The 24,477-nt window shown below is 43.9% G+C and overlaps 1 protein-coding gene across 1 annotated transcript in view; it reads left to right on the forward strand.

Moving 5' to 3' along the window:
• Nucleotides 1-6,157: 6,157 nt before the first annotated feature.
• The window catches only part of Tnfrsf19 (TNF receptor superfamily member 19), a 92,825-nt gene continuing 74,505 nt past the window's right edge, over nt 6,158-24,477 (forward strand). The window contains exons 1-2 of the mRNA XM_051195570.1: nt 6,158-6,420; nt 24,039-24,131. Of these exons, the coding sequence (XP_051051527.1) occupies nt 24,054-24,131 (78 nt within the window). The 5' untranslated portion in view covers nt 6,158-6,420; nt 24,039-24,053. The remainder of the gene's footprint in view (nt 6,421-24,038; nt 24,132-24,477) is intronic.

Consider the following 24,477-nt stretch of genomic DNA (forward strand, 5'->3'; position numbering starts at 1 on the left):
AAGAGTATAACCATTATGCTGTGTTTTGCCTGCATGTATGCCTTCATGCCATCAGAGTGCACCAGCTCTCATTACAGATGTTTGAGAGCCACCATGTGGTTGCTGGTAATTGAACTCGGGACCTCTGGAAGAGCAGCTAGTAGTACTCTTAACCACTGAGCCACCTCTCCAGTCCTGTCATGGAGAATCTTAAATGTGCCCTGTGGTGTGAAATAGACACACAGAAAGGCCACATACTGCCATGTCTAGCATGGCTAGGGCCTGGAACCCTGACTGGGGCAAGTTGGGAAAGAGTAAATGGCATACCGATGAAACTGCAGGTGCAGACACAAAAAAGCTGGGAGTGGATGAGCTGTTTGCCGTCTGATGGAGGGTGTCTACTATGCAGTTGGGAGACTTGGCTCCCATAGTATGTGCAGCACAAGGGGTGTGTTAGCTGGTCTCATTGGGAGCGGTCTGCAAGGGAGCAGTGTCAGACCATAAGCGTCCCGGTAGAAGCTGGGTTGTCACTTTCTGCACACTCTGGCCAACACTGGAACAAAGAAAGCTGCACATACATTGGTTTTAGATAAAGATCAATCTTTGCTCCACACTAGTATTTGGACCAGAGGAAGGCTTTACCATTTCTGTGGGTCTGAGGCATTGGCTGTGCTCATGTCAGTGACACATCTTCACTCAGGATTTCATCCACTCCTCATAACACGTAACTCCAGTCCGTCAACATCCTGGACAAGACAAAACCCCAGAACAGTAGAGATCATTGGTTGTTCTGGGCTCTGGTTGGAGCAAGGGAGATGGAATCCAGCACTTGGAAGGCTGTGCTGCTCAGTTTGTACTGTCTACTTGCCTGGATCTAGAGTCACTGAGGAAGAGGGACTCTCACCTGAATAATTGCCCTAATCAGACTATCCTGTGGCCACGACTGAGACATTGTTTGGTTGGTGATTGATGTGGGAGGGCCCAGCCCACTGCAGGCAGCACCACCCCTAGGAAGGTGAGTCCAGGCTGTAGAAGAAAACCAACTGAACCGAGCCAGAAAGCAAGCCAGAAGCCAGAAGCCAGAAGCCAGAAAGAAGCGTTCTTTCGTGGTTTCTGATGAGTTTCTGCCTTGAATTCTTGCCATGACTCCCTCAGTGATAGACTGTTATCTGGAGACCTAAACTGAAATAAACCCTTTCGCCTTTGCTCCCCAAGTGAGATTGTTTTATCACACCATCAGAAGCTGGTGACAGGGGGACCGTGAATTAGAGGCTAGCCTGGAATACATAGAAAATTCTGCCTCAAAGGAAGGAGGAGAAGGATGAAGAAGGAGACAAATTTGCAAGAGAAGAAAACAAGAAGAATAAAGAAACTAAGGAAAAAATGTTTTAGGTGATGGGGAAATTAGTGGCAACTGAGGGACATCGTGAGACTCAGCCCCAATAAGCTTTTCCAGAAGCTCGTTCCCTCCTCAGTGTAGACGGTGGCTGGATGTCTCCTCAGTCATAATTCTATGAAACTGTGTCTAACTCTCCACTGGATGAGAAAGCTGTCTCTTTGTGGTGCTTTGAATAGAAATGATCCCCACAGAGTCATGTGTTTGAGTTCTTGGCCCATAGGGAGTGGCACTGTTAGAAGGTGTGGCCTTGCTAGAGTAGGAGTGGTCTTGTTGGAGGAAGTGTGTCACTGTGACGGCAGGCTTGTCAGGTCTCAGAAGCTCAGGCCAGGTCTGACTGCTGTCTGCAGATCAAGATGTAAACCTCTCAGTTCCTTCTCCAGGACCACGTCTGCCTGCATGCCTCCATGCTTCTCGACATTTGAATAATGGACTAAACTTCTGAAACTGCAAGCCAGCCCCAATTAAATGTTTTTCTTTATAAGAATTGTCATCACCAGACAGTGGTGGTGCATGCCTTTAATACCAGCACTTAGGCAGAAGCAGGCAGATCTTTTTAAGTTCCGTGCCAGCTTGATGGTCTATAGAGCAAGTTCCAGGACAGTCAAGGGCTACACAAAAAGAAACCCTGTTTTGAAAAAAAAGAAATTGCGGTGGCCTTGGTGTCTCTTCACAGAAATAGAAACCCTAACTATGACACTCTCCCATTGAATCATCAAGTGACGAAAGTTCAACTTTGTAAAGAGAGTAAGGGGCACCATTTATGTTGTGACAATGATAAAATACTGTGACTAGCTACTCATAAAACAGCATTGTACCAGAATTACAGTATGGTCAATGAGGGACAGCAAGTGTGAGGTTGGAATTTTGAATCTCTTAAAGATGTTGGAGCAATTTGTTACTCATGTGTGGTATGTGGGTGTATGTGTGGGGAGTTGATGCTTTTACAAACATACTATGTTGCCAAATGCATAAAAATAAAGCCATCAAATTAAGGATATTACATAGTACTTGTAAGTAGTAGCAGACAACCATGCTACTGGTTCGTGTATTTATGTACTTAGTTTTTCATTATCAGGAGTGTCTGTTTTCTTATAATTTTTTTTAAGGTCACTGTAACACAATAGGCTTGTTACTCTGTCACCAGGTTTGTGTGTCTCACAGCCACTGTGTCACTTTCTCTGTGTTTTGAATCTAATATTACTTGGTTCATTATCAACAAAATGCTAGACTGGGAGTATGCATGTGCGCATACGTTCTTGAGTGTGTGTGTGTGTGTGTGTGTGTGTGTGTGTGTGTGCCAGATCCCCTAAGTGCATGGTAGATGACACTGAAGGAACTGGTATTGGCACAAGACACCCCAAGATCAAGTTCTCAGCACAAAGGTGATTTATTTTCCCCAATAGGACAAAGGGCAGGGACTAAGACACCAAGACAGGAGACAGAAGACAGGGAGAAGGGAAAGGAACTAGGGAGAAGGGGAAGGGATATTCGCCCCAGATGGATGAAGGACTGCCTCTGGATAGAGAGGAGACAGATGTGAACCATACAAAAATGACAGTTTATAAAGGGAATACAGGAACCCCTGTGTTAGGCCGATAGGCCGAGTTGGTTTGTTTTGATTGAGCATATAAATTAGGGGAGCCAAATAGGGTATTTTGATTGCTGGGCTTTAATACTTCGATAGCTGAACCTTGGTAGTCTCCTTCATTAGGAGGAAATGGTCAAATTAGGGAATAGACATTGATGGCTAACTTGAGGAATGTTATGGTGATATATTATTTATTATTTATTAAAACTTGCCCGAAAACAAAATCAGCCTCAAGCTATAGAGATCAGGCAGTGGTGGTACACACCTTTAATCCCAGACTCAGTATTAAGAGGGAGACAGATCTCTGTTAGTTCAAGACCACCCTGGCCTGCATAAGAGTGAAGAGTAATAGAGCTCCCACCTTTGATCTCAGCACCTGGGATCATGACCTTTAATCCCAGCAATAGGGAGGTATTTAAGACTAGAGTGGGGTCTCAGAGCTGGCATTCATTCTCTAGCCATGTTGAGGATAGGAAAACATTGAAGTCTAAGGATTCTCCAGCCATGTTGAGGAGAGACAGCAGCCTGAGTTTTGGTGGAGCCAGGATTGCCTTTCAGTCTGGGTAGAGGTTAAGAGTAAGTGGCCGGTTATTTGCCTTTCTGATCTGCAGCTTGAACCCAATATCTGTCTCTGGGTTTTTTACTCTTTTGTGTTACAGAATATAATCTAATGGTTTCTAGCAAGGCAAAGGGAATAGGGTAAGGGGAGGGCTTCCCAAGCCACGTTTGCCATGCTTAGGCCAGCTAGAGTCTCTTCAGACACTGTCTATATTTGTGTAATACATTCTGATGTTTGCATGATGTATTTTTCAGAAGAAATCCCCCTGGTTACAGGACATATGACTGCATGTCAAGGATAGTGACACATTTCTTGTCACAGAGCATCTAATTTTATTTCACTTACCTGTGTCCTTTTAATTTTTAAAATTTATCGCACTTATGCATTTATTTTACATGTGCATGTGAGGTCAGAGGATCACTTGTGGGTCCTGGGGATGAATCTTGGGTCATCTGACTTGGCAACAAGCTCCTTGACTGGCTGAGACATCTTACTGGCCCTCCTCTATGCCTCTTGGAGGTAAGGGGCCAGAGCCTCCCAGTCAAGCACTTCACAATGCTTTTCAGGGTTGCAAGGGCTGGGCCACATCTCACATTGCAGGGAGTTCAGTTAGTTGAGCAAAGTGCAGACAAACTTCAGGTCAAGAGGTCATTCTTCCTTGGAGATCAGCCTTTAGCCACACTCTGCATCTGGGGACAGATGGAGCTCTGACTTCAGGCCTCTTTCCTTTCCCACAGGGATAGTTCTCACCTTACAAGAACCGACTAAAAACAATTCTCAGGGCACAGGGCATAATAGCAAAGATGTTTAAACAGCCTTTATTGCTTTCGAGATTTGTGTAGAGCTAATTTGATTGGCATGATTGTCTACTGAAGGTGTTGCTTCTAGATGCCTTCTTGAAGTTTTTAGGAATGTAAGCATCCAAATCCAACCCTTGCCTATTTCCCATGGATGGTAAACTGTAAAGACCTATGATCCAGCTGCTCACCCAGTGTTAAGAGCACTGAGCTGTTTCCATTTGCTATGATGGTGTATAGGAAACAGCACTGCCCCATCCTGCAGTCACTTCCAAATAATCACTCAGAGGCTTAATATTAATAAATGCATGGCTATTGGCTCAGGCTTATTATTAGCTAGCTCTTACATTTAAATTAACCCATATCCCTTATCTATGCTTTGCCAAGTTGTTCATGGCTTGTTATCTCATTTTCTACATGTCTTGCTTCCTCCATGGCTGACTGGAGTCTCTTAGACTCCATTGGTCTTCTCTTGTCTCTTTGCTTGGATTTTCCACCTGGTTCTATCCTGCCTTGCCATACACCAAAGCAGCTTTATTTATCAACCAATGAGAGCAACCCAAAAGACCATCCCACAGCAGCAGTATACCCAGTGAAGCTGTGGATTGTGGACCCCATGCCATGGGACAGCTGAGTGACCTCAGAGAAGAGTCAGCCTAGGCCTTCTTGGAGATAGTTTGTCCCTGTTTTCATGAGTCCTAGGAGTTGTGTAGGTACAGGTGTCTCAGGGGACATGCAGTTCAAGGGTGTAACGCCAGGAACATTGTTCAATTGGTAGAGTGCCCGTCCTGAGTCTCCACCATAAAATGGAAATCTTTCTCCCGGAATAAACTCCTCCAGGTTCAGAAACTTGCCACATCCCCGCTGCAGTGTTCTATCCACCATTGTAGATATTCTAAATTATGGGCAAAGAGCTTCATTTTGCAATGCAGAAAGAGAGGTGGCGATTGCAGGTCCAAACTGTGAGTCTTGACTGAGACAGAAGCTGTGGGGTGGCTGCAAGCAAATGCTTTCTTCCAACTGTTTTGTGAATTTTCCAGTTTGCTAGAGAGCTGTCTATGAATTATGTCTAAGAAGGAAACAACCCAGGTGTCCCGTGAGCCTGCAGTGGTCTCCTGGTAAGTTGTAGCCTGTGTTTTCACTACTTAAGGAAATCCACTAGTTGACTGACACCATCTGTAATAATAACTCTTTTCACCAGGAAAAGACATTTTACCAATGCTTAAGGACTGTCACAGTATGTGTGTGTGTGGGGTGGGTGGGTGTGAGGGGGTTGGGGGTCAAGTTTTTAAAACGTTTGCCTGTGACCCTGGCTGTGTAAGCAGGTGCTCAGAGAAACGGCCTAATTAAACACTGCTGTGGAGCTCTGCTGCATTTCCGACACCCTGAACTGGTGGGACTTCGTGCTTTTTGTGACAGGCAGTGGTCTGATGCTGTCTTCAGGAACCTGCACGGGTCCAGGACCTTGAGGGCCAGGAGCACAGCAGTAGTAGTCCTGATGTGTCCCTCCCAGCCAAAAGACACAGCGCAGGGCTGTCGCGGGCGAGTCACAGGCTAACGCGCCTAGAAATCAGTCTGCCTGGCTTTTCCCGACCAGCCCCTCGGCACGGCATGATGTCATGGGAGCTGCCACTCAGCGAGATGAAAGGGATGCGGCATAGCCCGCTGGCACTAGGCAGCCCCGCTGGGGCACCGCGAGAGAAAGCTGCGGATCCAGCGCGCTGCTCAGCCCAGGCCGGGAAAAGCCTGCTCTCCAGAGCCCAGGCAGAACAACGTGGCCCACGTTTAACAAAAGAACGTGTGGCCTGGGAGACGGGAGCCGCGCTAAGCACCGAGGGTAGCGAACTTTCTAGATCTGCGTGCATAGTGAGTTCATTCAGCCTTGGCTTTGATGCGCAGCAACTGATCGGCGATCAGATTACAGGCACTCCATCTCCCTGCTCGCTTGCCTTTGATCTGCGCGGGTAATCCATTTTCCTGGATTTGAAGTTTCGTCCGGGTTTGCGCCCACACACATTTTTGGGAAGGTAGAAGCGTTTGGCGCGGAACTGCTACCACGCTGCGGAAAGCGTGGGGCTGGAGCACAGGCGGGTAGCAGGTAGGCGTTTGTGTGTGGTTGAAACTTTCACTGAGTTTTTCTCGCGTGTTCAAAATAAAAATGGCTTTCTATCAACTCCCGGCAAGCATGACTGTAGCCAAGACCTGCACCAAGCTGCGTGCATGTGAGACTCAGTTTGATTCTTGGTGTAATTGTTTGGCTGTTTGCACAAGAGTTTGTGATCTGTCATGCAAATCTTACTTGGGAGTAGCTCAAACAGGACAAAAAAAAAAAAAAAAAAAAAAAGCCGCGCTAAGGATTGTTGGAAGCAGGGGGTTTCAGACTGGAATTGGGCTGAAAAAGACTTTATTTAGCAAACGGTGGGACTTCGATGAAAATTCTCTCTCTCTCTCTCTCTCTCTCTCTCTCTCTCTCTCTCTCTCTCTCTCTCTCTCTCTCCTTCCCCCCTCCCTTTCTCTCCTCTCCCCGCTCCTTCTGTCTCTGAGCAAAACTCATCTCTAGCAAGACTATCAGTTTATTCTCTGGCCTCCAAGACACACACGTGTGTCCTTGCCATTTGCATTCCCAAGGGAACCTCAGCAAGCCATTTAAGATTGAAGCCTTTCAAGTGTAAAGCAGGAGAATTCAGAAACAGTGAGGGCCAAGCTGCCCTGGGTTTGGCTAAAAATACTCAGTCTCTGTAACCTTTGAAAATAGCTGGAGCTTTGTTTACAGAAACACTCACGAGGTTAATATTCTTAAATTAACATTTACTCTAAATATATAGTGACAGCTGTTGGGAGTTACAATTTGCCAACTGTTTACCAAAAGTATCTGGCAATCAACAGTTATTATGTTACATGAAGTATTTTAGCCACATTTTCACTTCAATTAGTGCCCTACAAAACCAAATTATACAGGGCATGGAGCTTGCCAGTTAACTGCAACTTGTGAATTCATCACTTCACACACACACACACACACACACACACACACACACACAGAGAGAGAGAGAGAGAGAGAGAGAGAGAGAGAGAGAGAGAGAGAGAGAGGCAGACAGAAAAAGAGGCAAAGTCAGGGGCACACACACACACACACACACACATTTTTACACTGAACTGCAGGGAACCAGAGCTCAGTACCCACATTGACCTATTTTAATGTTCTGGCCCTGGGTTTAGTTAATAAAATACCTTATTGTCATAACAGTCTGTTTTATGTTAGTTGAGTGACAAGGGAATGTAAATGATAAGAATAGTTGTTCTGGATTCTGAAATTCTGATGAAAAGTCTAGAGACTCACTTATTTTGTGACTGATTGTTCTGATCCAACTAATTAAAATACATTCACATTTCATGTTTGTGTTAATTTTAAAACCCGAAAAGCTATGAAGTGGAGACTATTTAGAATCATGGTAAAGTTACTAACTTGTGTTCAGTTGCTTTTTTCTTTCTTTCTTTCTTTTCTTTTTTTTGGAAGGGGGTGCTGCCAATCATGCTTACAACAGCCTGAGTTTTAGACGTTTGGTTAAAAGGGTCTCTCCAAATAATAGTAATAATAAAAGTATTTTAAAAGTAATAGCAGAGGTAGTGTGCTTGGAATGTGCTGTCTTGGTTCAAATGTGGAGCTCTGAGAATGTTCTAATGACTGTTTATTCTGCCACTAGGTTCATTTTAACAGACAGACTCTCCTCAGTGCAAAACAAAGGGGAGAATTAGCAATTATCTGATTTATTTAGGCTTTGTAGAAAACTAGCTTGGGCAAGTCAAGTCCTTGAAAATCCACTTCAGTGCCTGAATTAATTCAGTTAATTGTTTACTCCTTGTGTCTTTGTTGGGAGCTAAAACCTAGTGCATTTGGTTTTAAAGAGAAGACTCTTCCTATGGCACAGGGGTGCTTCAAAAGGCCTTTCTTAATTAATGGCCACAGATGCCCCTGCTGGGGATTTAGTAGATATGTTCGGGACAGTTCTCCCTTACAATATTCCATTTTTTACAAAGCATTTCCTATCTCTTGCTTCAATGGCTGCTTTGTTCCTGCAGAAAGGCCAAGTCTTCAAAGGACTCTTCTGGTCCTGATGCTGCCACTAATTAGCTCTGTGACCTTACGAGAGCCTGCACACTGTGTAAAGTGAGGGGCTTGACGGAATCATTTTCTTTTCCTGGAACGAGGACCACTGGAATCACGTATGGCGAAACCGAGACCAAAAAGTGCTCTCTGTCTTACCTAAGCCCATGGCTGACTTTCTGAGCCGGCCTGGTCTGCTTTCCAGTTGCTTACACAAGTGCACTGTGGGGCCGACCAGAGAACAATGTAGGTTTGAAAGGTAGAAATAGCCACTTCCTACTATAATCCCTTCCTTTGTTCCCATGAGAAATATGTCAACTGGATCTGTTGGAACACTTCCCAACTCTTCCTCTCCTTCTGTTTTTCTAAGTATTCCTGGGTTGTCAAAAGACTTGCAGCCATCATTTTCCTTCACCTTTTATCTTGGAGTGTGTGTGTGTGTGTGTGTGTGTGTGTGTGTGTGTGTGTGTGTGTATGTTTAGTTTTAGTTTTTTTTTTGTTTGTTTTTTTTTTTTTTTTTTTGAGAATGGTCTTGTGTCTCTACTTCTCAAATGTTGGGATCACAGATCATAGGCATTTGCCATCATGCCTATTCTCCTTAACATTTAAAATGATTCTCATATGTCAGTGATATATGGAAAGTGTGTGTATGTTAGAGACGAGGAGATGGAGAGAAGAAGGCTATATATAGAAGCTGTCATTATATAAATACATTTTTATGTGTTTTTAAAAAATTGGTATTTTATTAGGGAGTGTCAATAGGATCCATGAAATGTTTAATAGTAAATTAAAAATTATTACCTCTCAATGGGAATTTATCATGGGATTTTATGAAAGTTCTGTTTGTAAATCCCATACAGGTTTACATATGATGAGTTAGCTCATCCCACTTAAGTGTATTGAAAATCATGATGCTCATCCTCATGAATTCCTTTGCTTTCTTGCAATTTTTTTTTTAATTTGGCTATAAATTTTACCTGTTTATTGCTTTCAAAATCAAGTGGATAGTAGCTGTTCTTTGCATTCTTTTTTTTTTTTTTAAGATTTAGTGTGTGTGTGTGTGTGTGTGTGTGTGTGTGCCACATGCATGCTGAGGCCAGAAGAGGGCACTGAATCCCACGGAGCTGGGCTTAGATGTGGTTAGGAGGCAGCCAACGTGACCTAAGTTCTGGGATCTAAGCTTGGGTTCCCTGGAAGAGCACTATCCAGCCCCCATTGTACGCTCTCATCAATCTTACAAAGGTTTATGTGAATCTTTATGGGTTGTTACTACCATTTATTATTCCACTATTTAATTCACTAATTATTGATATAATAATATCCAGCATTCCAGCCACATGAATAGATCTTTTTTAAACTTTTATCATTTAAATTAACAACTAATAAAATTGCAATTTCCCCCATTATATGCAGAGGAAAAGTGAGTCTGGGAGGAGTTGAGTTACAAGTTCAGGGTCACAAGATTAATTCAGCAAAGTGCAAGTGTCTATCTAACTTCAAATCTTACCTCCTTTGTCCTCAGTCTAGGCTGTTCCTCCAGTTACATAAAGCTCAACTCCACTATGAGCAAACACTGTACCTAAAATTTTGGTCAAAACAAAGAGAACAAAACTGGGTCCTATCTTTTGTCTTTCTTTAGACGGATTGCCTAAGAATTAGCAGGCCTGGACTCTGAAGTCACAAAGGGGCTCAAAATCTTTCCTTTAAGAGTGAGCTGAACTCAGGCTCCTGCTGCCACTGGCTGACCAGACACTCCAGACCACTCTGGGAAACCTTAGGGTTCTGTGTTCCTCTAATGAGTGATTACTTAATCTGTGTTTGGTTTAGAGGAACGGATAAGATGGATGAAGAGAGGAAAGCATGAGGCTCCCTGGTGTCCTCTGTGCCATCACAACCCGTTCAGTGTGAAGTTTGCTTGCCCAAGGCTCACAGCCTAGATTGAGAACTGCTTACTATCACTAGAGGTGACTTCACTCTTTGATGAGAGGGGAAGGAGAGGCCAGGAGGAGGTCAAGTGACTTTAAGAAGTTTTTTCTTCCAACAACAATATGCTTTCTTCCATCCTGTTAGCTGTCTCCAGTATACCAGTAACCCAACAGCCTTGCACCATGGGCTGTGGCCTGGCCAGCCTATTCCTCAATCTAGCCTTGTGTGGAGAAAGGGGCAAGGAGCAAAGTGAGTGGATGGTCATCTACTTGGGGGTTAGATGTCATGAACTCACGAATATCACTTCAAGGGCTCCAATTTTGCCATATGAATGTCATAAGGTTGACCAAACAGCTTCTTTCCCTTTCTTGTAGATGTTTTAAAGGTATGGTAAAGATTATGTTAGGGTTTGGGGAGCCCAGAATTTGATCTTGGCTTGATTATGAACTTACTATTTATGACTTTGAACATGACTTCCAGTCCACCTCTGGGCCTCAGACTTCCCAGCTTCCCAGTCTAATTGGTAGCAGTGGTTGTTAAAAATACGTGTTTGGAGTCCCAACTCTATTTTATCACCTATATTAACAGACTTGTTTGTCTTTTGAGAATCTCCCTTCCAAATTAATTAATTTGACAATTATTTGCAATCCACTTTATTTATTTGCCACATGTGTATGTGGCAGAGTGGTGGTGGTAAGCATGTGCCACAAGACATGTGTGGTAGTCAGAGGGTGGCTTGCCTGAGTTGGTCCTTCTACCAACTTGGTAGCTAAGCCTCTTGATGCCATTCCTTCAACTGACTTTCAACAAATACCTACTATGTACCAAGTGCTGTGAACTAACCTGATAAAAATCTACTCTTTTCATGTAACTAGCATTCTAGTCCATTTTCCCATGGAGTCATGTTTTATAGTGGAAACCCCAGAAATCAGGCAGCTTTCCATGAGTAATGAACAATTCCAAGGAGCCAACCATCCCCGTGAACGGTCACTCTGGAAACTTCCCCCCAAAAATGTTACTCCAATACTTCACATTTTGGGTAAAAAGATCCTACACAAGTGTGTTCTATGACACTTAGATGTAGACGCCAAGCATAGAATCTGGCTATGGTGGCATATGCTAGTAAAGCCAGTACTCCAGAGGCAGGGAGGGTTGAGAGCCATTGCAGACTCAAAGGTAGCTAGCCTGGTCTACACAGTGGATTCTAAACCAGCCAGTGCTATGCAGTGCCATGACAGGACCCTGTCTCAAACAATAACAACAAAATCTCCCTTAAAACTAATCTTAAAAACAGTACCTCTTTCAAGATCCTCACAGCAACTTGGCTTTTCCACTATTTATTGGTAAGATCCAAAGCTTAAGGAGTGGAAAATGTTCCCAGCCCTAATCTGAGGGAGCCTAGCAATCTCTTCTCTTTCCCTCTGTTTTTGACAGGGTCTCATTGTGTGGTTTAGATTGGCTTTCAGTTTACAACTTTCCTGCCTCAGGCCACCGTGACCCCACACTCAGCTAAATCTTTTGATTCTTTTGGGAGGGCCATTGGTGCTCAATTGTGAGCCTTAGTGCTTACACAGTGCTGTTACTGCATCATACAAACACTCAAGCAAAGCAAAGGGAGGAACGGGTTTAAGTTCATGGGCACCTAAGGGCTAGAATGCAGAAGATCAATGTCCCTTTTCCCATTGTCAGTTGTTATTTCAGTAATTTACTCTCATTTATTGACCAATGTTCTGCCTGTGAATGGTGCCATTTACTAAGTATGTACTCTGTGCCAAGCACTAGCCTAGGAGTTTTAATACCTGGTGTTATTTATCAACCTCCAGTGAAGTGACCTGTTTTACAGATGAAGGGAAATATCCAGTGGTTAACTACTCCAAGGTCATACAACTATTGGGTGCCAAGTTGCCATTGAGACTAGATTGTTTGATCCTGAAGCCTGTGTGTTCACAGTTGGGTCTCTCTGCACAGTGAGCTAACAAGCTAACTGGCAAGATCAATCGGACACATGAAAGGATCCAAGAACTAATGAGCTGAATAATGGGTTGCTGTCTCAGAGTACAAAAGGAGGTCACACAGGACAGCAGCACTTGGCTGAAGTCAGAGACGCTAGTTCCTGGTCAGCAGATTAAATTCCACCCCAAACCATTGAGCTAGCATCTGTTCAAATGGTTGATGCTATCAGAGGCACAAGTTGGAGCAAAATCTGCCTACTCTCTGGAAGTGCTTTAACTCCTTGAGGAAGAACACTAAGTCCACAGATCCTCTTGTCACAAGGATTGTGAAAAGTGCCAAATTATCACAAACCTTGGAAGGGAGGAAATAGAGTTGAGGATTAGGGGGAATGTGGGAGTCAAGACTTCCTGAAATATGAGAAAAGAGTCAGGGAGGGAAGCAAGATGCATGAGCACGAGGAAGCTTCCAGAGCTCAGAAAGGGCAAATTCAGGACACAGTTGAGGCCAGGCAAGCAGACCAGTTTGGTCAGAGTATAAAGCAAGAGGTCTAGAGGAAGATAAGGCTGTAAGTGTGGGTGGAGTTCAGTGTGGAAATCTTTACATGCTAATCCAAGGAGTATAGAAGTACCCTCTCCCAACAGTGGCAGCTCAGAAAGACAAACCACTGTGCTCAGTATTCTGGGGGAGTGGGGTGAGGAGACACTGTACTGTGAAGGAGGTGTAGGCAGGAGGAAAATGAATAAGAATAGTGAGTGCCAGAGATCTTACAAAGGAGAAAACTGAGGTTTAGTTTGGTAAAGATGAACTGACTACTACTCTATGAGGCTCTGGGCTCTCAAGAAAGTAAGGCACACCTTCAAGAGGTGGAGGGGAAGGAAACACTAGAGGGACTGCTTCACCTCCTTAGCTGGGTCCTCAAGGGTGTTAGTGATGCACAGGTCAGGGACAAGCACCCTTGCCTTGATGTTCAAGTAAACTCAAGCATGTTCACTGTAACCACCTAACAAATAAATCATTCCCGAGACTTCTATTCCAGGTGTGTTACACTCAAAGTCCCCACCGTTAAAGTAGACACTTAGGAGTGGTAAGGTTTTCTTCACAGGTGCTTAGCACTCCACCATATTGTTTGTGGTGTCCGGTCATAATTTTGGGACATTGATGGTAAAAGCCACTCACTTTTAGATTCACTCAACTAGCTATCCCAAGAAGCAAATTCCACGCCAAGAGAAGCACAGTTGACCTGGGGAAGGTCATATTAACAAAGAAAACAGTGATGTGCCTCTGCCTCAAAGTCATGCACAGTTCCTTGGATTTGAAGGACCTTAGGCAGTGAGCCAATCACTGAACACAAAGAGCAGTAATGGCTTACATTCCTGTAGCACAGCACAGGTCTATTTTAATACAAAGTGGGTACTGTTCACCCCCTCTTCCTAAATGCTCAGACTGAGGCTCAGAATTATAAACATTACTTGTCTGAGCCTGGACCTGCCTTCTTCTATGTCTCCTTCCCATGGCCAGTGGTTCAGGTTTAACGGTGATGCTAGCTCCTAGCCCTGAACAAGGAGGAGGAATAAGCCTTGGTAGTCTGGCTTCCCAGCCCCAGCCTCTGGAGGTATCATGCAGTGATCTGGTCCTGTTTGTGAGTTGAGCCCTTATGAGTCTTCAGTGACTCAAGCTGAGGGGTCATAACTACGGATCTAGCCATCATCTTCTCTGGCCTTTCCTTGTGAAGAAACAGGCTCTGGATGGGATGGGATCTGGGAAGGGAAAAGCACAGAAGTCCTAGGGAAATATGCCTGGAGGGAAAAGGAAAGCTCCCTTCCTTCTCCTATGGAAACCTGGGGGTCTTCCTCCCCTGCTCATCCTGCATCCACTGGCCTAAGCAGCCTGATTGGGGGTGGGGGACGAACGACCAGGGACACACACGCCCATAACTACAGCCCAGGGTAGGAATTGGGAGAGCCAGGTCATGCCTGGCCATAGATGCCATGGGGAGGTGAGATCCAAAGGGCATCAGGGCTTGGGTGGGGGGGGGCATGGTGACCGATTAGAGACAGCAGCCGTCAGTGGGAGTAGCTAAATTTGGGCTGGGAGCGCGCTGAGGTATATGGATTAAGCTCCTAACCCCACAAGGACTACTAACTAGAGGCGTGGTGACATTCTAGGAGAGCGTGATGGGGGCGGGGCTCCCGGCGAGCGGGGCGGGACGGGTTCCGGCAGTGGCGGTTGCCGGGCTACAGAGCGGAGTGGCGGCAGGGCTGCTCTGGATCCCGGTGCAGCCTAGCGCTCGCACCCCACGCCACCCCAGCCTCGGACTGCAGTGGGGCGCTGCTGGGCAGGACAAGGGGAAGGTAGGTGTCTCTGCAACGTGACTGCAGCGCTACGGTGCCCCGCTGGCTTGGGGGATCCGAGCCGAGGGGAGGTGGATGCCTGAGGCAGGAGGGCTCACAGCCGAGGCGCACGTGCGGGGAGAAGCGCCCTGGACAACCAAGTCACTTGGAACGGGGGTAGTGTGGGGGCGACAGCGAGAGTGACAGGACTTAGCTCGGATCTAGTCAGTGAAGGACGTGTTTGTAAGGCACATTATAACGTGCAGATCACACCTAGCCCACCTACTCTCTCGCTTGTCCCGAGTCTCTGGACTGGCACCCAGAGCCCCCAGCTGGCGCCCACGCCCTACTGCGCAACTGCGGCAGAGAGGGCCAAAGGGAAACTTTTAGAAGATCCATCTGTAGCCCAGAATCATTCTCATTCCGTGCAAAAAGGATTCTTGAATGCCAGAGTTGCCAGTACATATGAGCAGAGCATGTCATAGATTGGATGAGAGGAACCAGTTCTCAGGGGCTTGTCAGCGCCCCCTTGCCATTTCTTGAACTAGAGTTTGGTTACGTTATTTCATTATTTTATTCTGTTATTTCAGGGGTGGGGGTGGGGGGTCTCTTCATGTAGTTTAGGCTGGCCCTAAACTTCTGTTGCTCAGGTTGGCCTTGAACTGAATTTCCCTGCCTCAGCCTTCTGAGTACTGGGATGTATTCTTGGATCTCAAGTTTGGTGACTTCTGAAACCTCTGATCAGTTTTATAATAGTAAACTAACCACTAAGCCTATAATAATAGGACCCAATTGGTAAACAAAACAATAAACACTATTGGGTCTCTAAGTGAAACAGTTTCATTCAATTTATTTATGAAGATGTGATTTTTTTTAAACATCAATTACATGCCCTTTGACAAGGCAATTTATACACACAGGAAATGGATATTGTTAGACATATAAACACAAGAATTTACTTTTTTGTTTTCATTTTATGATCAGCTTCTTATATGCACCGGGAGGATTATTACATTAGCTCAGGATTTGCTGGGGATATTTTCTGTGAAGGAAGATATGTATCTAGAGGGGTGAAGAATTAAGTACTAACATAGAAGATAGTTTTGAAGTATTTAGAGGTATGGGTGATAAAAACGAATTTTTCTTTGCATGTTGAGCTGGTGTGAAAGAAATACAAAATGTAAAGAATGTTGTGAAAATATTGCCTTAGTGTTAACGCATGAAGTGTTACCATAAGCTCTGTAAGTTCCTTTTAATCAATGAAAGTGTCTTATGACATCTACTTCATAACCAGCGCTTCAAGGCTTTACTGAATTCAGAATTTTCTTTTCCATAGTAGATGTTAACTCTTAGATGGTATGCTGGTATTTTCTGGGGCAATTGTAGAAATTGTTTCTTTGGTGGGAGTGACTAATGACGAGTTTCAGCTAGATTCTAATCTAAAGCCAACAGATATGACCTCTTATGCACTGGGAAATGCCTTTCCCAGTAAAAGACTTGCATAAGGGACATCGCTAATGTGCAAGTAGTGTGTGTGTGTGTGTGTGTGTGTGTGTGTGTGTGTGTGTGTAGAGGCCAGAGGACAATTGAATATCTTTATTACCATTTATTTGCCTTATTCCTTTGAGACATGACCTCTTATCGAACCTGAACATTGTTCTTTCAGGTAAACTACCAGAGAGCCATGGCCCACTTGTCTCCATCCCCACACTGGCTTATAGGGACTTGTGGCCATGCCTTGTTTTTTATTTGTTGTTGTTGTTAATTTATTTTTTACATTCCAATCCCAGCTCCCCCTCCCTCCTCTCTTCCCAATCCCCCTCCCAGCCCCACAGCTCCCTCCCATCTGCTCCTCAGAGAGGGTAAGGCCTCCCCTGAGAAGTCTACTGAGTCTGTTCCATCATCTCCATGACAGGCCTTGTTTTTTTTTTTTTTTAAGTGGGTGCTTGGAATCTGAACTTGGGTCCTCATGCTTGCAAAGCAAGTATTCTCACCTACTGAGCCATCTCCCGACTCCTATAAAAAAGTTTAAAACTTTTTAAATTTTATGTATGGGTGTTTTGCTTGCATGTATGTCTGTGTAGCATGTGTATGCAGTACCTGCAGAGACCAGGAAATGGCATTGGATTCCCTGGGACTGGAGTTACAGATGGTTGAGAACTGCAATGTGGGTGCTGGGGATTGAACCCTGGTCCTCTGGAACAGCAGCCAGTGCTCTTATGTATTCCTAGCCAACACTGAGCCATCTCTCCAGCCCCTAAAAAGAGCCTTTAACTCCTAAAATAATAATAATAATAATAATAATAATAATAATAATAATAAAATGCCCAGAAGGTTAGTACAGATGATGAAATGATTCAGAACTTAACTTGTGCATATTTCAGAATTCAAATGAACTGTAAGTGCAAAGACAATGAATGGCTTTCCGACTGGTATGTGATTTTGCATGTTCTCCTTAGTACATCAATGTAATATCCTAGTCACAGCACTTAGGGAACATAAAGCATGCCTGAGACTGAAAACCAATGGAGGAATTGTGCTAACACTTGGGAGAACTTCCTTCTCCTTTGCTTACAAAGCTCTGAACCCAGGCTTCCTTTCCTCTCCACCCCAGAAACCACAGCACAGTCAGAAAGCTCCATGCTTCTTTAGTCACAACATTTCAAATTGTTTTAAATCTGACAAATCAGTATTAAAGATCAAGCATTTAAAATTCTAGAAAACCATCAAGTCCCACCAGTGCCAAATCCGGTTGACTAAGAATGTCCTTCTAGAATAAGTGTACTCGCCAAAGGAGTGAATCACCAGCTGCCTGAGAGTAGGCAGAGGCCGCAGAACACTTAAATACATGTGTCCCACAGCAGGTGACTTGTGGATGTCCACAGGCTTTGTAAAGGGAACTCCAGCTGAAGAAAAAGGCAAACAAGGCAATATGAACAGAATTGCCTCTGTTAGCAGGCTGAGCAAGGAGTTCATTCATCATACTTTATTTGTTGAAAGTGTTTACATTTCAAAGTAAGATGTTTAAACAGAACTGGGTTATCATCTAGTCCACACATCACAAGGCTTATATGTTTTAAACTATGGGATTAAAACCCAGGGTTTAAAAAGAAAGGAATGATCCATCAACAGTTATATGAGGCTGTGATTATTGAGCTTCTTCTCATCAAAAAAAAAAAAAAAAACCAAAAAAACAAAAAACTTGGATGGGTCTCATGAGGAAATTCTAAATGAGCAGAGACAGCCTATGAAGGAGGACACTCCAAATGGTATAAAGACCTTTTGGAATCTGCCCAGGCTTCCTTCCAAAATAAAAATTTAAACAGCTGTGGCTCCGGGATGGCTGTGCACAGTTCTGGGAGCAACTGTGTGCGAGTGCTTGTTGCCAATGATGCTGTGTTGATAAACATTCACTAGATCTCAGAAAAAGTACATGACTTATTAACGGTGTATTTGTTGAGTGAACATTTTGAGAATTCTGACACTCCCCTAGAGCAAACATGATTGAGTTCACAACTCAAGAAATAAGCAGAATTCATCTGAGAAAACCGTACTGTAGGTTAAGTTCTGTTAAAAACAAAGCAAACAGAACTAACTAGAAGCCTGGCCATGGCCCGTTGGTTTTGAACTTTGTTGTGTTTGGCGGCAGGAAATCTTAGTGCTTGTAGAGTTTTTAGTTGCAAACATTTTGTTATTCGGAAGAGAAATCCCTCTCATTTCCCTTCCAGTGTGCACATTCCTCTCAACCTTAACACACCTCTGCAAGCTGTCTAAAGCTGCCAGGGATGCCAGCTCCCTTGTGTGAATAAGTATTTTCTGAATACAGTGAAGTTAGGGTGAGATCCCGAATAGCCACAGGCTGAGGCTTATTGTCCTTTTGGAAAACAGTGTCTTAAATTTCTGTTCTGCTAGCCACTGCTCCATTGCCACAATGTAAACATTTGCATTTGTCACAATGGCTTTATTTGCCTGGTGAGTTTTATAAGCAGCAAGCTTGTGGGTTCGCTTTAGTGTTGTCGCATTTCTTTAGTTTTTATCTTATTGCTAATTAGAAAAATTTATGGGTTGAACACTGCTTTGCTACATAGTGTTACTGAAATTTTGCTAGAAAAAACTTTGCCTGTTCCATCCACTTTATCTGTGGGTTAATAAAGTTTTCAAGAGCTGGAAGAGTGTGGTGGTTTGTGTGTATTCCTTCTGCAATAGGGAGGATGAGGCAGGAGGTTTGCTATGAGTTACCCTACATAGTGACACGCATCTCAAAATCCAACAGGAAAAAGTGAAATAAAACAGAGAGATGGAAGAAAAAGAAAACTAAATGGTTTATTCTGTAAAAGATTATGCATCCCTAGATTCGCATGCTTTGGCAATGTACCTGATTCAATATAAAGATGGTTCTCAGAAATGTTACTTATTGTTTAAACTAGGATGATAAAAATCAGTTTTCCCTTCTTAGAGACAGTTGCTAAGTGAGGTTATCATCCCCATCCCAGAAATCCAGAATCGGAAATTTGCCAAAATCTGAGCCCAGCTGGACAGACTTAGAATCTCCTGGGCCTTGCTCTCCTGAGCTGCCGCTTCTAGGTATCTTTGCCCATGTACACATGGCACAGATTTGTGGGTTTTTTTTTCTCAACAAGTGCCAGGGGTGTGCATCTTCAGCACCTGTTGTATTTCTGTTCCTGCCAAGCTAGGCCAGTTGGGACACATCTGCATTAGTGCCCATCACACAGATGAGCAGGCCGAGCAGCTGTGTGTGTCAGAGTCACTTCCGTGCAGCTGAAGAGATGTATGCCAGCCTTGTACTTTGGGTTGACATACCCTCACACTCTGGCCTAGTTCTGATACCGTTAGCCTGCTTGGTGTGACTGCAGGCAGATATGCCGGCAGGAATGCTGCTTCTGAAGGGGCAGCCAGGGCAGTTTCCCTGTACCTGCTCTGTAGGTATGGATGCTGGGTGTTTGGAAGGTGTTTCCAGCATGGATATTTTGATAAACTACATAATCTTCAGACTTAGGGGCTATCAGTAATGTGTGTTTCTGGGGCTTGAAGGGTAGATGTCAGATACTTAGAACCTTGAAACATAAATGTACTTACTGTCTGTCTGTGAGCCAAACCCTGAATGCTAGAGTTTTAAAACAATTTCACAAATAGCCTTTTTATTGACTTGATTTTGTTTTATTTTAAATATTATTAACACTAGTTATTTCATCATGTTTTTCTTTTTTAAATGAATGCCAAACAATTTCATAAGGGACATCATTTTATTCCAGGAAATTCATGCTCACACTCATAACACACCACAGTGAAACTGTTGGTCTCTAAGGTGCTCCTTGGCCAGGGTATGAAGGGCATGTGGAAGAGAATGATTCCTACTGAGTGGTGAGCTGCCTCCATGTACCATGTTAGCACCATCTCCACACATGCCACTCATGACTCCACACTCAAACTTGGTTGAACAAGTAGAACAATGATTAAATTTGCTGTTTTCTTACTTGCCAGCAGCTTTGTTGATGCAATTCTACTTTCCCCAATAATGAAGTCACACAAGACTCAAGTCTGCAGAGACATGACAGATGTTGAAGACCCTGCCCCCACATGGGGTCACCAGACAGGAATTTGATATGACCTCCATTGGTTCTAGTAGCTTTGGCTTTTGCTCTCTTTCCATTGCATGGAGATAGATACCTACTTAAAAGTAAGAGCAGTATGCTTTTTATAAATACAGGACTCGGCCTTGTGTGAGCGTAAATGGTGGGTAACTAGTTCTTGCTCTCCCCAGGCTGTACTGTGATATCCCAAGGTGGTCTGACAGGGGATTAGTCTTCAAGGACGATTGTCCCATACAAACTAATTTGATGCTCAATAAAAAATGTCATAACATAAGAGAGGGGGATAGTAACACATAACTAATGTAAAGAGGAAAGGGGAAGTAATGGGGAAGGGTGTTTAAGTGGAGAGAGGGATGCGAATGTTGAGCAGAGGAGGGAGTTGGGTGGGAGATGCCTATCACTAAAGATGTTTGAAAAAGCGATATGGAAGCCTACTATTTTGTAAGCCTTTTACACACAAACACGTTCAATTGGAGTTAGCCTACATAACGGATAATGTGCCTCCTAGAAGCTATGGGTTGCCAAATAAAAAGCGCAGTACTTGGCATAGGGTACCTCCATTGAGCTGTTGCTTGTGGGTGTCCTGGAGATCTTCAAACAAAATGGCTATTGCCATTGCTCTTAGCTGCCCACCAGAACTTGGTGTAAAAACACAAATGATGAAGATACCATTTACTTTATTCACAGTACGTGGAGAAATCAAGTAGACGTCCAGAAAACTTCCTTCCTGCTGGCTAGCTTTCATAGTACTGGAAGGCATTATGGGGATTGCTGGGGAGAACGTCATCAACCATCTTAACCAGGTGGGAGTCCAGTGAACTCCAGTAACAACTGATGTGGCAAGATATGCCATGGATGTTATGGGGGTAACCAACAATTATCAAATTATATGTAAGATGAAATACATGGCTAGTATTGTAAATATGGACCCAAACCCATGGTTGGCAAGTTCATGGATTCCAAAGGTAAAAATGTATTAATATTCATAGTCTAAAGGACATAGTAGCAAAATCTATCTCTGTGTCTATAGATCAGTGTAGCTCTCAGACCTCATTGGAGAAGTTTCTTTGTGCATTAGATGGCAGTTAACACAGAAGTAGTTAATTCTCTGGCCAAAGTACAGAGAATAACTATTTATGGAGTTTTCCACCACATTTTTGGGGACATCTGTATCATATACATTTCCACCAAGCTTGGAGAGCATCAAGGAAGACGGAATGGAAAATTTTGTAAGAGCCAGAGGTGGGGACTAGGGTGAAAACTACTCTTCTGGAAATGACAGGGTTATGCTACTAACGAACTCACAGCAGCTGTGCTAGCCTGTCCAAGGCCTGCACAAAATCAAGCCATTCAACATTCTAGCATGGGGAGGGCCTCATAGGCCACCACCTCTAGCTGAGGAGCTCTTCACTAATGACTTCCTGGAGAGGGAGAATTGGTTTTCTTTAATGGTAGGTAGGTCCATGGTTCAGTGGATGGCCTCCCACCCATTAGTACATGGGCAGCACAAATTAGATTCCCTAGATTACTTTTAGTTTTAAAAAGACACAACAGTTGGGAGAGATGGAGAGTAGGAGTGGAGCTGAGAAGAGTTAGGAGAAGGAAGGAGGCAGAAATATGATCAAAATGCATTGTGTGCATGCATGGAATCTTAGAGAATTAAAAGTGTTTTTTAAACACTATACCATGATGGACAGCAATACTTTATCATAGTTTCCATGTTCCAGAAACACCCTGTATCACTGGCCTATCCCACTGTGCTGGAGGACTCCCTATCCTGCTGGGATGCTTGGCTTGTTCCCCACAGGCTCTGGGGTTTGTTCTTCATGCAGCTGCTTTGTGATGTTCCCTGTTAGCAGTGGGACCGGGAGCTGTGCCTGTCATTGATTGGAATTCATTCTGAACTGGGTTTGGTTGAAGCAGACCTCTAATCTCAGCTGTTTGGGAAACTGAGGAGATGAGTTCAAGACCTGCATGGGGCAATTTAGCACAGCCTTAGCTCAAAATAAATAGAAAACAAAAACCTCACGGGAGGATTGGGGAGAGGGGTTAGAGAGTACTTCCACATAAAAAGCCAGGCACAACTGTGCGTATGATCAGACCAGTGTGGATGGGACACAGGAGGATCTCTGGGGCTTGCTGCCCAGCTAGTCTCGAAAAACAACCTGCTGGCTGAGCCATCTCAGCAGCCCTGGATGTCTGCAATCTGTCCGTGTTCCCCAGCACTTCACACGGGGTTCCCAGAGAGCCTTCTGTTGATCGTGATCACACATTTTTCACATCTTAGAACCATGTCAAGCAATAACTTGTGATATATACTTCAAGGAATAGAATCCATCTCCTTAGCACCCCCCTCCCGGCATCCCCCACCTCCCCACCTTCAGCCCCTCTGTAGAGGCAGCAGAGTCCATGGATATGTCTGAAGTATGTTGGGGAAAGACACAATCAAGAGGGTGAAAGGTTTGAATTCACCCAAAATGGGTGTTTATTCAGAGCACTGGCAGCAGTGTCTGTCCTGACAGTGCCTGTCAAAGGGGGCAGCTGGATGGGACCTCTGGGTCCCAGTGGCCTCAGTCTCAGCTCTGACTCCCTGCACTGTTCTTATACTGTTTTGCTTGAGCTCTGTGGTCCCTGTTCCCATTCTTTGCTCTGGTTCTAACTAGTAGGTGGCATCGCACATCCTATCCCTGTTAGCTATGGAAGATTCCATTTTCAAATACACCAAACTGCTGTTTCCCTTCCAGATAGATGGAGCCATCTGGGGAGGCTTTGCTTAAAATAAAAACAAAACAAACGAAAAAAAACCTCATCCCCACAGGCCTCCTCTCCTGACCTTTTGAACATCTGAAAAACAAAGCAAACAAACAAGCAAAAATAGCTTTGTTTCTATATTTAAAAAAATTCCTGGTGAATATCAAGAGGCTGGGTTTACGTTTTATTGAAATGTCAGATCCTTGCCTTTCGTTGCATCCCTTATTTAAGTGACATTTAGATGTTTGCAAATGAGAGTTTATTGGTCACCCAGCCTCACTCTGTGTTGTGCAGTGTTGGGGAGGATTCACTCAAGCCCAGCCTCAGATCTAGCATCTGTTCCTGGGAGGACGCCACAGTCCCAGATCTGTGCAGGGTTTTCATTCATAGAGAGCTTTGTGTTGCCCTAGAACTGCCCCATTTGGGCTTTGCATCTGATCTGGCTCTAACTGCAGAGTAACCCAGAGCAAGTTATTTAGCCATTTCTGATGCTAAATTTCCCCATCTCTAAATAATGATAGTATTGATGATGGTCTAGAACTGTGGCTCTCAACTTGTAGGTCTTGACCTCATTGAGGGCTGAAACACATTGAGTGATGATTTCATAGGGAAAACACAGATATATACATTACACAGGTTCAAAACAGTAGAAAATTACAGTTATGAAGTAACAACAAAATAATTTATGAGAGGGGTTACCATGACATGAGGAACTGTATTAGAGGGTCATAACATCAGGAAGGTAGAGAGCCACTGCTCTAGAAGTCTCTGGACTAAACAAATTAGCATACTAGAGATGGTGCTTAGAAGTGTTGTTTTGTTGCTGTTATTACCCTGTTGGTCTCATCCAAGCAGGAAAACCACACACAGACACACTCTCTCTCTCTGAAATAGAATGGTTCTTTTAAAAGATATAAAAGATAAGTAACAATTGGTGCCCTGTGTGTACAGAAAGTGGTGGTCGCATCACTGTATAGTAAGAAGAGAGTGGTTCCTAAGACTTTGAATGTTAACTGTGTCTTCCTTCTTATCTTTTCAGGGATAAACACGTTTGATGAGAGCCATGGCTATAAAGGTCCTGCTTGAGCAAGGGAGAGTGCCCCTCATCACCATGCTTTTCCTAGGCTATTTGGTGAGTACACTCTTCACAATTCTTTCTTTCCTATGAATATGGAGAAAGAATTCATATAGGGGTCTCAGGACTATGAGTGCTGTATTCTCAAGTTCAAGACCAGCCTGGGCTGTGTAGCAGGATCCTTTCTCAAAACAAACAAAAATAAATACTACAAGACTATTTTCTACTTAGGAAATCATTGTTTTTGTTTTTAAACTTCTTTCACATTATACCTGCTCTCTTTTGTATTAGGTATTGCTGTTTGCCACAGGTATTGAAATTCTTTCCTGTAAATCTAGGTAAAGTCATAAATCTTGTTGCCATGTTACTCTCAGTATTATATTAGGTTAATGGCATTACTTTA

The sequence above is a fragment of the Phodopus roborovskii genome, unplaced genomic scaffold, assembly GCF_943737965.1.
Source record: "Phodopus roborovskii unplaced genomic scaffold, PHOROB, whole genome shotgun sequence".
Lineage (NCBI taxonomy): Eukaryota > Metazoa > Chordata > Mammalia > Rodentia > Cricetidae > Phodopus > Phodopus roborovskii.